Below are 13,545 nucleotides of genomic sequence, written 5' to 3'. Positions count from 1 at the left end.
CTTCTTTGTCCACGTATCAAGACCGCATCCACTCTGGGAGGAAAGAGAAAGGAGAACATAACAACCGCAACCCGGTCCAGGGGCCTGGGAACCGGAAGGGCCCGAGTTCTAAAGCCGACTCTTACCGCTCATCGCTGCGTGACCTCGGCAAAGTCGCTTCACGTCTCTGGGCCTCAGTGCTTAGTACAGTGCTCCGCCCACGGTGAGCGCCCAATCCAGTAGCGTTGATTGGCGACAGGCTGACCCTCTACACTGCAAACTCGTATGGGCAAGGGAATGTGACTCCTAATTTGTTGGCATCTACTCCCAAGTGCTTAGTACAGTGCTCTGCACAAAGTAAGTGTCCTATCAATTCGGCTGACTGACTGGGAGTCAGAAGGAGCTGGGTTCTAATCCTGATTCCACCACGCATCTGCCCTGGGACCTTGTGCAAGTCACTTCACTTCTCTGAGCCTCAGTTACCTCATCTGTCAAATGGGGATTAAAAGTGCGAGCCCCACGTGGGACGGGGACTGGGTCCACCCCGATCGGTTTGAATTCAATCCAGCGCTCAGTACGGTGCCCGGCCCGTGGTAAGCGCTTAAAAAATGCCATAATTATTATTATTATTATTATTATTAAGACCCAGGTCCTTCTGACTCCCAGGTGGGTGCCTGGCACATAGTAAGAGTTAAAGCAGTGTGGCTCAGCGGAAGAAGCCCGGGCTTGGGAGTCAGAGGTCGTGGGTTCTAATCCCTGCTCTGCCACTTGTCAGCTGTGTGACTTTGGGCAAATCACTTCACTGGGCCTCAGTTCCCTCATCTGTCAAATGGGGATTGACATTGTGAGCCCCACCTGGGGCAACCTGCTCAACGTGTACCCCCCCCTCAGCGCTTAGAACAGTGCTTGGCACAGAGTAAGCGCTTAATAAATACCAGCATTATTATCATTACTTAGAACAGTGCTTGGCGCAGAGTAGCGCTCAACAAGTACCATAGAATTATTACTGTAGACTGTAGATTGTCCCTTTAAACCGTAAGCTCGCTACGGGAAGGGAATGCGTCTGCTAAGCTGATGGATTGTAATAATAATAATAATAACGTTGGTATTTGGTAAGCGCTTGTACCCTCCCAAGCGCTTAGTACAGTGCCCTTTATTTGCTATTGTCTTAACGAGATGTTCATCCCCTTGAGTCTATTTATCGCTATTGTTCTTGTCTGTCCGTCTCCCCCGATTAGACCGTGAGCCCGTCCTAGGGCAGGGACCGTCTCTACCTGTTACCGATTTGTCCATTCCAAGCGCTTAGTACAGTGCTCTGCACCTAGTAAGCGCTCAATAAATACTATTGAATGAATGAATGCTCTGCACACAGTAAGCACTCAATAAATACCACCGATTGACTGACCTACCCCGGCGTTTAGTACAGAGCCTAGAACATAGTAAGCGCTTACAAATACCAATTTAAAAAAACAAAAATGACAGAAGCCCAGTCCTCCAGGGAGTGGACACCCTGAATTTATTGCCATTGTTCTCGTCTGTCCGCCTCCCCGATTAGACCGTAAGCCCGTCAAACGGCAGGGACTGTCTCTATCTGTTGCCGACTTGTTCATTTCCAAGCGCTTAGTACAGTGCTCGGCACATAATAAGCGCTCAATAAATACTTTTGAATGAATGATAGTCAGGACAGACGGGTGCAGTGTTTGTACTGTGGGTGCCGGGGAAGGAAAAAGGGGAGAGTCGGCCTTCTTCTCAAGAAATTGAGAGTTTGGGGGGCGGGGGGGGGGCACTTGTCAGCTGGGTGACTGTGCACATAGTAAGCGCTCAATAAATACTATTGAATGAATGAATGAACTTCTCTGTGCCTCAGTGACCTCATCTGTAAAATGGGGATGAAGACTGTGAGCCTCACGTGGGACGACCTGATGACCCTGGATCTCCCCCAGCGCTTCGAACAGGGCTCTGCACAGAGTAAGCGCTTCACAAATACCAACATCATTATGATTATTATGGAGGTTGGAATCAGGAGAGAAAGGGTTAAAACGTAGCCTCTCTGGGGGGGGGGGGGAGAGGAATATTCCATTTCACCCTGGAGCGGGGGGAGAAAATAAGGAAACTGCCCTGATTTAAGACAATATTTCCTAACGGAAATGCAAACCGCCTCATATAAACGAAGTAATTAATGAGAATAGAGAGATCGGGGCGGTGAAAACATTAAAGCTGAGGTAAAGTGGGGGAATTGGGGCAGCGAGAATGGTCAAGTTGAGGTGATCTGGATTGGGAGGCCTTTGGGGAGCCTGAGGTAAAATCCTGGGATCAAGGCCCTGTCACCCTGAAAATAGGAAACCTGAGGTGAAAAAGTCTGGGAATAGGGAGATTCGGGCATTAAAAATATTAAAGAAGTTAAAACTGTTGGCAATAGGGAGATGAGTTCCCCTAAAAATGGTGAAATGGAGGGAAAATCTGGGAATCTGGGGGTCTGAGGAGAGCTCGCCTGAGGTGAGATCCCGGAATTAGGGAGGCCGAGGGATTAAAATCCTAGAATCCCGAGCCATAATCTGGGAAGAGAGAGGTCGGGAAGGGGAAACCGGTGAAGATGAGGTAACTTCTGGGCCCGGGGAGACTGGGACATCGAAAACGGTAAAACTGAGGTAAAATGGACATTTTGGCACTGGAGACGGTAAACCGGAAGTACGTTTCTGGAAACGGGGAGATTTGGGCAGTAGAGAGCGTCAAATTAAAGGAACCATCTGGGGATAGAAAGGTTAGGCCTGAAATTGAAGTAAAAAGGAAGTCAAATTCTAGAAATAGGGAGACCGAGACACGGAAACCAGTAAAATTAAAGTTCAAGGCAGGGAGAGCTGGGCAATGAGAGAAGTAAAAGTGAGGAAAAGAATTGGAATTAGAAATCGGGACCGTGAAAGTGTTAAATTCTGGGAATAATAATTATCATTATATTTATTAAGCACTTACTGTGTGCTTAATTAACTGTGTGGTGGGGTAGATACAGTTAATCAGATTGGACGCAGTCCCTGTCCCATGTGGCGCTCACAGTCTAAATAAAAGTGACAAAAGCTACTTAATCCCCGTTTTAGGTGAGGAAACTGAGGCACAAAGAAATTTAGTGACTTGCCTAAAATCACCCAACAAGCAACTGGCAGAGCCCGGATTAGAACCCAGGTCCTCGGACTGCCAGGCCCGGGCTTTTTCCACTAAGGCCAAGGATATTGATAAAAATTCTAAGAAAAAGCATACGGGGGCATTAAAAAGAATAAAACTTGGATAAAATTCTGGGTGTGAACGTTTTGGTACTGAAAAAAGTGAGCCCGAATGCAGCATTCTGGAACGGGAGAACCGCGACATTTTAAAGGGTAAAGCCGAGGTGAAATTCCGACCGAAATTCGGACCCGAAGTATTTCTCGAAGCCGTGAGGGAGAGGAATTAAACGGGCCGATCCATCGACTCAATGCCACACGATCGGGGCATGACGTTGGTTCTTATTTTTCGCCTTCCTCTCGTTTATTGAATTGCAGGTGGACTGTGTGCGAAGGGAGGGTTCTCTAGACGGGAATATTAAAGATGGACAGCAATCCTCACCTAGCCCTCTCTAGGTTGGGTCGTTTCCCCGCAAGGGGAGGATTCGTGCCCAGGTTTAGGAAGGACAAGGGCCTTGCAGGGGCAGCACTTGGAAATCCAGTCAACGGAAAGGCAAGCAGTGTGGCCTAGTGGTTAGAGCCCGGGCCCGGGAGTCAGGAGGACCTGGGTTCTAATCCCGGCTCCGCCACTTGTCTACTGTGCCATCTTGGGCAAGTCACTTCTCTGGGCCTTGGTTCTCTCGTCTGTAAAATGGGGATTAAGGCCATGAAGGACTGCGTCCAACCTGATAACACTGTATCTACCCCGGCGCTTAGAAAGGCGCCTGGCACATCGTGAGCGCTTAACAAATGCCATTAAAAAGGAAGGAACAAAAAAAAGATAAGCAGGACTGGATCTCACTGCAACCCGTTCCTCTACTAGAGGCAGAGTTGGGGTACCCTGGAGGTGCAAGCAGCTGCTCTCCAATCGAATCCTGATTCCGCCACATATCTGCCGTGTGACTCTGTGCAAGTCACTTCACTTCTCTGAGCCTCAGTTACCTCATCTGTCGAATGGGGATGCGGACCGTGAACCCCCCCACCCCCCACCCCCAACATGAATCACAGTCCTGATCACCATCTGTAGCAGCTTGTCCTGGTTGAGGGCTCAGCGGATGCACGGGACTCAATCAGACACTCCATCGGTGGCATTTATCCAGCGCTTACTACGTGCGGAGCATTGCACTAAGCGCTGGGGAGAGGACAGTACAACCGAATTAGCAGACGTGTACTCTGTCCATCATGAGTTTATGGTTTGGAGAGGGAGAAAAGCAGTCCAGCTTGATTAGCTTGTATCTACCCCAGCTCTTAGAACACACTGTCAATGCTTAACAAATACCATCATCGTGAGTAATGTGAATAAGTAACTTATAATATAGCATTTAAAGTTCTGTACATAAGTGCTGAGGGGTTGGGGCGCCTAGCAAATGTCCAAAGGTCACAGACCCAAGTGCAGAGACGACTCAGAAGGGAGAGCAAACTGGGGAAAAGAGGGCTTAATCGGGGAAGGACCTCTTGGAGGCGATGTGACTTTAAGGAGGCAGAAGTAGGAACGTTATATCACCCAATCCTTGGGAAATCGAACAGAATACAGGCCTCAGTCTAGTTAACAGAAGAGCCACTAGATCCCGCGGAGGTTGTAAGCCGCGCCATATTGGGCGGGACCATTGGTCCACCCAGCCCAGGCGTCTACCGATTCTGATTTCACAGATTCCACAGTCGAGTCTGGATTCGCTCCCAGGGTCCAATTTCTGTTTGCCTTTAGTCCCTTGGGATCGTGTTCCGTTTCTCAGGGTCGAGCCGCCTGAACCTGGCTTCTAATTCCGGCCCTGCCGCTTGTGCGCCGTGTGACCCGGGGCCAGTCACCTCACCTCTCTGGGCCTGTTTCCTCATCTGTAAAATGGGGATTCAATAACTGTTCTCCCTCCCACTTAAGACTGGGAGCCCTGTGGGGGTCAGGGACTGTATCTGATCTGCAAATACTGTATCTGCCCCAGTGCTGAGTACCGTCCTTGGCGCTACTCCCAGCACGAGGCGGCATGGCCTACTGGATAGACCATGGGCCCGGGAGTCACAAGGACCTGGATTCTAATCCCGGCTCCGTCCCTAGTCTTCTATGCGACCTTGGGGAGGTCACTTCTCTTCTCTGGGCCTCAGTTCCCTTATCTGTAAAATGAGATTAAAGACTATGAGCCCTACTGTGGAACAGGGTCTGACCCGATTATAATGTTGGTATTTGTTAGGCGCTTACTATGTGCAGAGCACTGTTCTAAGCGCTGGGGAAGATACAGGGTCATCAGGTCGTCCCACGTGAGGCTCACAGTCTTCATCCCCATTTTACAGAGGAGGGAACTGAGGCACAGAGAGGTGAAGCGACTTGCCCACAGTCACACAGCTGACAAGTGGCGGAGCCGGGATTATCTGGTATCTACCCCGTCGCTTTAGAATAACGTTTGACCCATAGTAAGCGCTTAGCAAATATGGTCATATAAAAAATATGGTAAGCATTTAATAAATATCGTTATTATCGTCGTGGCTGCCGAATGGCGCCATTCTGCTTTCTAAAGCCTAGTGATTTCCCTTTCCTCCCCACAGGAGTAGAGAGCAGACGGCTAGCATGTCCTCCATGAATCCCGGGCCGTTCAATCGTGCGGGACCAGGGCCCTCCTCCTCCCACCCGTGGCAGCTCCCACGGCTTCTCACGTGGACGGCACCCTTCCCCTCGTGGGCCGATATCTGCTCTAACGTCTGCGAGGCCCTGCAGAATTTCTTCTCGCTAGCCTGCGGTTTGGCTGGCTCCAGCCGGATCCAGGTGCTCAGCGTCTATGTGGCACAGAATCAGCTCGAGTGCATACTTCCTTTTGTGGTGAGTGCGTCCCGACCAAACTTCCGGGAGGAAGCCCCAAGCCGCCGAAGGCCCGGGGCCAGAACGGACGAGGTGTTGCCTAGGATTCACAGTCCCATCGCTCTTCTTCATCGTCATCCTCATCGACAGTCGGTCAGTCGGATCTATTGAGGGCTTACTGTGGGCACGGCACTGTACTGAGCGCTTGGGAGAGGACATTAGAACAATAGAACGGATACGTTCCCTGCCCACAACGAGCTCACGGTCGAGAGCGGGAGACAGACGTTAATATAAAATTCAATAGATGCACCCAAGGGCTGTGAGGCTCACGGGAAGGATGAATAAAGGGACCGGGTCAGGGCGACGCAAAAGGGAACGGGAGAAGAGGAAAGGAGGGCTTAGTCAGGGAAGGCCTCCTGGAGGAGGCGGGTCTTCAGTCGGCTTTGAAGGGGGATCGTCATCATCCCCAGCAGCAGCATTATTTCAGTCGCTCGGTGCTGTGTACTGAGCACTTACTCTGTGCAGAGCACTGTACTAGGTCGAGAGTCTAGAGTTTACAGTCTGGAGCTTACAGATCAGCACCAGAGGAGCCAAGTGGGCGGGCTGGGTGGTAGAAGGAGAGATGGGAGGCGAGGTGGGAGGGGGCGAGGGGGCGGACCGCTTTAAAGCCTATGGTGAGGAGTTTTTGTGTGATGCGGAGGTGGATGGGCAACCCCTGGGGTTTTTTCAGGAGCGGGGGTGACGTGTCCTGAACGTTTTTGTAGAAGAATGATCCGGGCAGCGGAGTGAAGTAGGGACTGGAGTGGGGAGAGACAGGAGGCAGGGAGGTCAGCGAGGAGGCTGATGCACTAAGGCACATAGTAAGCGCTAAAAAGTCCCATTATTATCAATATTAATAACAATAAAGGTATTTGTTAAGTGCTTCTAAGTGCTAGGGTACATATAAGGTAATCAGGTTGGACACAGTCCTGTCCCACATGGGGCTCATGGTCTTAATCCCCATTTTACAGATGAGGTAACGGAGGCACCGAGCAGTTAAGTGACCTGCCCAAGGTCACACAGCAGACACGTGGCAGAGCCGCGATCAGAACCCACACCCTTCTGACTCCCCAGCCCGGCCTAGGCCCACTAGGCCACGCTGCTTCTCACTACAACGTGGACAGAGCCTGAACCTCAGCGGTCGCTCTCTGCAGGTGGAGGAAAAGATTCAGCTTTCCCCGTGGCTGGTTGGAAATTAGACTGAGGAGAGTAGTAGATGCCAGATTATCCAAAACGGACCAGGAGGTGTAAGATGATAGAGGAGCTGGAGGAGAGCTCACTGCAGGCAGGGAATGTCACCGTTTATTGTGCGTCGTGCACTCCCAAGCGCTTAGTACAGTGCTCTGCACCCCAGTAAGGGCTCAAGAAATATGATTGAATGAATGAAGGAACACTGAAGGGGCCAGGAAGTTTCTGAGAATAAGGAGATGGAAGCGAATGGGAAAGGTTGGAAGGGCACTTGCTCCTTCCCCTTTCCAGAGGAAGAGCAAGAAACGAGTGCCTGGGGGGAAAGGAGGGAGAGAGCTTGTATAGAAAGCCTTTTCAGCTGCTCAATTAATCCAGGCGGCACAGCAGCAGATTAGGGTCAAACACCAGTTGGCTGGATTCGGAGCTTTAGATTAATAAATGAATCCATTTCCTTCGGACATTTTTTTTTTTCACCTAAGTCCCGGGACCTCAGAGCGGTAAGCCGGTTGGTGATTAAGGCCACTCCGATTGCTGGGCTGAGAAAGACATGTTCGATCCTCCGGCAGTAATGACGGTGATGATGATGATGGTACTTGCTAAGCACCAAGCATTCATTCCTTCAATAGTATCGAGCGCTTACTATGTGCAGAGCACTGTACTGAGCGCTTGGAATGTGCAATTCGGCAACGGATAGAGACAATCCCTGCCCAGTGACTGGCTCCCAGTCTAACCACGCTGTTCTAAGCGCTGGGGTTGGACACAGTCCCTGTCCCACACGGGGCTCGCCGGCTTCATCCCCATTTTACAGATGAGGCAACCGAGGCCCAGTGAAGTGACTGGCCCAAGGTCACACAGCAAACAGGCGGCGGAGCGGGGTTCAGAGCCTAGGTCCTCCTGACTCCCAGGCCCGGGCTCTAGCCACAAAAACACATCGCTTCTCTGGGAAAGAGAACCCAGGGAACCTGCATTCCCGAACTGGAGCATCAGAAGTGTCCTGAATATTTAGCCTCAGGGACCCAGGATAATGGCTGGGCCTTTAATTAAGGCCCTGAGAAGCCCTGGGCTGGTAGCCAGGGCCTCCGGTGATCGTCTCCTAGGGAAGGAGTTGAGGGTAGGTCCATGGATTGCTCAAAGAAAAAAAGTCCAAGACATCAAAAGCTGGTGTGCTCTTTGGCCGCAATAATAATAATAATTATGGTATTCGTAAAGGGCTTACTATGTGCCAGCCATTGTTCTAAGCGCCGGGACAGAGATACAAGGCAGTCGGGTTGCCCCACCTGGGGCTCACCGTCTTAATCCCCATTTTCCGGATGAGATGACTGAGGCCAGAGAAGTGAAGTGACTTGCCCAAGGTCACACAGCAGACAAGTGGCGGAGTTGGGATTAGAACAGCGGTTGGCACGTACTAAGCACTTACTTAGTAAGTGCCGTCATTATTAGTGTCAACGGCCCCCAAGGCTGTGAAAAGTGGGCCACTTGACAAGGTGACAGCTAGGAGGGCAATCAGCTGAGCCTCTCAGATAGCCAAGAAGACAGGACTATCCTGAGATATCAGGGGGTTCATAGGAGTATTGGCACTTTTTAAAAAATGGTTATTTTTTAAGCACCTGCTATGTGCCAGGCAACATACTAAGCCCACAAGGTAAGCTTGTGTCAGGATGGACACAGTCCCTGTCCCACATGGGATTCACAGGCTCCATCCCCACTTTCCGGATGAGGGACCCGAGGCCCCGAAAGTGAAGTGACTTGCCCAAGGTGACCCCGCAAACAAGAGGGGGAGCCGAGATTAGAACCAAACGGAGGAGATTCCTCTCCTCGTTACTTGAGTCTTGGCTTGTGATGCCAGGCGCATCAACCCAGCACCACCCTTAGCATTTATAGATATCATTCCTCTCCTCAGCACTTTCGTACCGAGTCATATTTTTATCCGGATATTAAATTATTCATTCAGCGATTTCATCCTAATCCATTTGTCGGACTGCCAGCGGTGTCCTTGTTCTTCCTGTCGCTCCCGCTATTTGTCTTTCTATCCATTCCATTAGATTATCAGCTCCTGAAAGGCAGTGATCGGACAGTCGATCCATCCGTCACTGAGGTCTTACTGTCTGCGGAGCATTGTACCAAGTCAGCATTTGGGAGAGTACAGTACACCAGAGTCGGTCGACACATCCCTTGCCCACAAGGAGCTGACGGTCTGGAGATCATATATTCTTTATATATCTATATATATATCTATATATATGTCTATATATATAGATATATAACAGTACCAGAGACAGCTGAGAGGTCAAGGGGCATTAGGATGGAGTAGAGGCCGTCGGATTTGGAAAGAGGGAGGTCACCGATGACCTTAGAGCGGGAGGATTCTGTGGAGCGAAGGGGACGGAAGCCAGGTTTGAGGCGGTCAAGGAGAGAATTGGAGGGGAGGAACTTGAGACGGCGGGGCAGACAGATCGCTCAAGGAGCTTGGAGAGGAATGGTAGGAGGGAGATGGGGTGATACCTGGAGGGAGGTGTGGGATGAAGGGAAGGCTTTTTTAGGTTACGGGAGACACGGGCGTGTCTGAAAGCAGAGGGGAAGAATGGAGCGGGCCTGTGTCTTAATAAGGTGCGAAGGAACGGGATTGGATGTGCGGGTGGAGGAGTAGATTTTGAGAGAGGGCAGATCTCCCCTAGGGATACTCCTGGGAAAGATGGGAGGGTGGAAGAAGAGCCAAGAGTAGGGAAGGGCAGAGGAGATTTTAGGGAGTATCCATTTCCTCAATAAACTACAGGTCTGAATGGTATCCTGCGTTTACCCCAAGGCATCCTTAAGTGCTTGAAAACCATTTAGGCTCAGGCCTACAAGGCCATCGGCTTCAACAGACTCACCCATGTGACTGATTTTTCCCTCTGATTTCCACCCCGCAGGAGGTGAAGGGGAATTTTCCTCGCCTCCAGGCCTGCGTGAACGAGCTGCGGAACCTGCCGAGAGAAGAGCGGATCCGGCCGGGGGGAGAGTGCCTGAAGTTGGCCGTTCAGGACGGGCTGAGGCAGTTCAAGCAGTACAGCAGGCAGGCGCTGGTCTGCGGCTCCGTCACCGGCAGCACCGTGGAGGTGAGCGACCCCGGGCGCTGAAACGCGGAAGGGGCCGTACTCCCTCTGCTGCCATCCTTCAGTCCGTCAGTTAGTCAGTCATCCACGCTCCCTCTGCCGCCATCTTTCAGTCCGTCAGACAGTCAACTAGCCTCCCCCTGCTGCCATCTTTCAGTCAGTCAGCCAGCCACGCTTCCTCCGCCGCCATCCTCCTTCGGTCACGGTCAACCACACTCCCTCTTCCGCCATCTTTCAGTCAGGCATCCACGCTTCCTCTACAGCCAACCTTCAGTCAGTCAGTCAAACGCACTCCCTCTGCCGCCATCCTTCAGTCAGCCAGTCAACCACACTCCCTCTGCCTCCATTTTTCAGTCAATCAGTCAGCCACACTCCCTCTGCCGCCATCTTTCAGTCAGTCAATCAACCACACTCCCTCGGCTGCCATCATTCAGTCAGTCAGTCAGTCAGTCAGTCATCCACGGTCCCTCTGCCACCATCCTTCCTGGACTCCCGGGCCCGGGCTCTAGGCACTACGGCCAAGCTGATGAGAAGGTTAGGTTAGCAGCAGAGAAGCACAGTGTTCGGGCTGGGTTGTAATAAGAGAGCAGCGAGGTGAAGTAGAAGGAGCCAAGATGGCTGAGTGCTTTAAACTAGAACACAGATCTTCTGACGCCTGCCCAGAGCTCTTTCCAATAGGCCGCGCTGCCTCCCTTCAACCCAAACCCATCTGGAAAGAGCAGGAAGATAGTTGTTTCCGGTGGAACGGGCGAGACTTGCAGGTGGGGAGCAGGGATGGGTGGTGCGATGCGCAACCGGACCCTGACTGGGTCCTCGTGAGCAGCACGGCACAGTGGATAAAGCACACGGGCCTGGGAGTCGGAAGGTTATGGGTTTCTAATGTCAGCTCCACCAGTCTGCTGTGTGACCTTGGACAAGTCACCTCACTTCTCTGGGCCTCAGTGACCTCATCCGGAAAACGGGGATCGAGACTGTGAGCCCCATGTGGGACAGGGACCTTGCCTAACCGATATGCTTGTACCCGCCCCTGCGCTTAGTACAGTGCCCGGCACATAGTAAGCACTTAACAAATAGCACCACTAAATAAAAGCGAAGGACTGGGAATCAAAGGGACGGGGATTTTAATCCCGGCTCTATCACTTGTCAGCTGTGTGACCTTGAGCAAGTCACCTCACTCCTCTGGGCCTCAGTTCCCACATCTGTAAAATGAAGACGGAGACTGTGAGCCCCACGTGGGAAGGGACTATATCCAACCCGCTTAGGACAGTGCCAGGCGCAGAGTACGTGCTACTATTGTTATTATTATTTCAGATTACAGTTCTGACCCATCAGCCGGGAAAACGGATCATGAATGAACTGGAGAGGGGCCTTCGGGACATAAACGTGGACAACCTTCGGCGGGTCCAGATCATTGAGATTTCCAAGGGAGAAGCCCAAGAGCCTGACGATGACGAGGAGTGGAGCCCGCTCCTTATGGAGCAGACTGACAGCCCGGGTGAGTCCCCCCACCCGTCAGGGACCCCGGCCCCATAATGGTTCCCCGGGATCAGAGCGGCCTTCAGCCTCCGTTAACCTGCTGCTCTCCCGGGGGAGCCCCGGAATAATAACAGTAATAATAATAACTGCCGTATTTGTAAAGCGCTTACTCTGTGACAAACACCGTATGAAGCGCTGTGGTAGATACCAGCTAATCGGGTAGGACCCGGTCCCCGTCCCACATGGGGCTCACAGTCTTAATCCCCCTTTTCCAGATGAGGGAACTGAGGCCTCGAGCCTGATAATAAATGTAACTGTGGTGTTTGTTGAGCACTTAGTACGTGCCAGACACCGGGCTAAACTCTGGGGTGGACACAAGCTAATCGGGTCGGACACGGGCCCCGTCCCACATGGGGCTCACACTTTTAATCCCCATTTTACAGATGGGGGAACTGAGGCCCAGAGAAGTCAAGCGACTTGCCGGGATTAGAACCCAGGTCATTCATCAATTCATTCAATTGTATTCACGAAGCGCTTAGTGTGTGCAGAGCACTGTATTAAGCCTTTGGGAAAATGCAGTTAGACTAATGTGACATTCCCTGCCCGCAGTGAGCTTTCAGTCTAGAGGAGGGGGAGACAGACATCGGTACAAAGAAATAAAATCACAGATATATAAGTAAGTGCTGTGGGGCTGGGGAGGCGGGGAAGAGCAAAGGGAGTAAGTCAGGGCGACGCAGAAGGGAGGGGAAGGTGAGGAACAAATGGGGCTTAGTCTGGGAAGGCCTCCTGGAGGAGAGGGGCCTTCAGTAGGCTTCGAAGAAGGGGGAGAGTCATTGTCCGTCGGATTTGAGGAGGGAAGGCGTTCCAGGCCAGAGGCCAGGGGCGGGCGGAGGGACAGGCGAGAAGGAGGCCCCGTGAGGAGGTGAGCGGCGGCAGAGGAGCGGAGCGTGCGGGCCGGGCTGGAGAAGGAGAGGAGCCACGTCCTTCTGACGCTCAGGCCCCCGCCCTATCCAATAATCCCCTCAACGGCTTACGACCCGAGCGAGGAGAGAGAAAACCGGAGACACTCGAGTAGCTGCGCGGCGTCGCTTTTCACCCATCTCGTCGACTTGGCAGAAACCTCCTAGAGCACCTTGCCGTTGTGCAGCCTGAACCCTCTCGGCTCTTCAGGGTCCTCGGACAGTGCCTTTCACCGGGCCACTGGGCTGACATCTCAGTCACAGCCGCCTTCCCCCAAGAGCTAAGCAATGAAGGCTTTGTTGGGAAACTGGATAAGCACAAGTACAAGGAGGATTTGTTTTCAGCCGAGTCTCTGTCTCCGCAGAGGGCACAAAGGCTGCCCATTCTAAGCAGCCCATTCCTAAAGGAGGAAAGTTTGCCAAAGGCAGAGTCCCGGTAGCCGTTTGTACCAGGTTGTTGGGTTTTTTTTTTAAATGGTATCTGTTAAGCGCTTACCGCGTGCCAGGCGCTGTGCTAAGTACGGGGGCGGATACAGACCAATCAGGTTGGACGCAGACCACGTCCCAAGTGGGCCTCACAGTTTTCGTCCCCACTGAGGCCCCGAGAAATGAAGTGATTCGCCCAGGGTCACCCGGCAGACAAGTAGCGGGGCCGGGATTAGAACCCAGGTCTTTCTGCCGCTCAGGCCCCGGGCTCTAGCCACTGGGCCCATGCTTCTCCTTGCGTCTTCCTTTATAAACCCCCAAATCCACAAAACGGGCTCTCTGAAAACTGTACACGTCCCACCTCCCGTCACTCAATCAGCTGTACTAATCGAGGGTTTACTGTGTGCTGA

At 52.1% G+C, this 13,545-nt stretch overlaps 1 protein-coding gene across 1 annotated transcript in view; it reads left to right on the top strand.

Annotated features, from left to right (window-relative positions):
* The first annotated feature begins 5,709 nt into the window (after positions 1-5,709).
* LOC100085525 (meiosis 1 associated protein) overlaps positions 5,710-13,545 on the top strand; it is a 39,143-nt gene continuing 31,307 nt past the window's right edge. The window contains exons 1-3 of the mRNA XM_029063926.2: positions 5,710-5,976; positions 10,092-10,277; positions 11,586-11,769. Of these exons, the coding sequence (XP_028919759.1) occupies positions 5,728-5,976; positions 10,092-10,277; positions 11,586-11,769 (619 nt within the window). The 5' untranslated portion in view covers positions 5,710-5,727. The remainder of the gene's footprint in view (positions 5,977-10,091; positions 10,278-11,585; positions 11,770-13,545) is intronic.

This window comes from Ornithorhynchus anatinus, chromosome 4, assembly GCF_004115215.2.
Source record: "Ornithorhynchus anatinus isolate Pmale09 chromosome 4, mOrnAna1.pri.v4, whole genome shotgun sequence".
Lineage (NCBI taxonomy): Eukaryota > Metazoa > Chordata > Mammalia > Monotremata > Ornithorhynchidae > Ornithorhynchus > Ornithorhynchus anatinus.
This window is presented reverse-complemented; position numbering and strand designations above follow the sequence as displayed.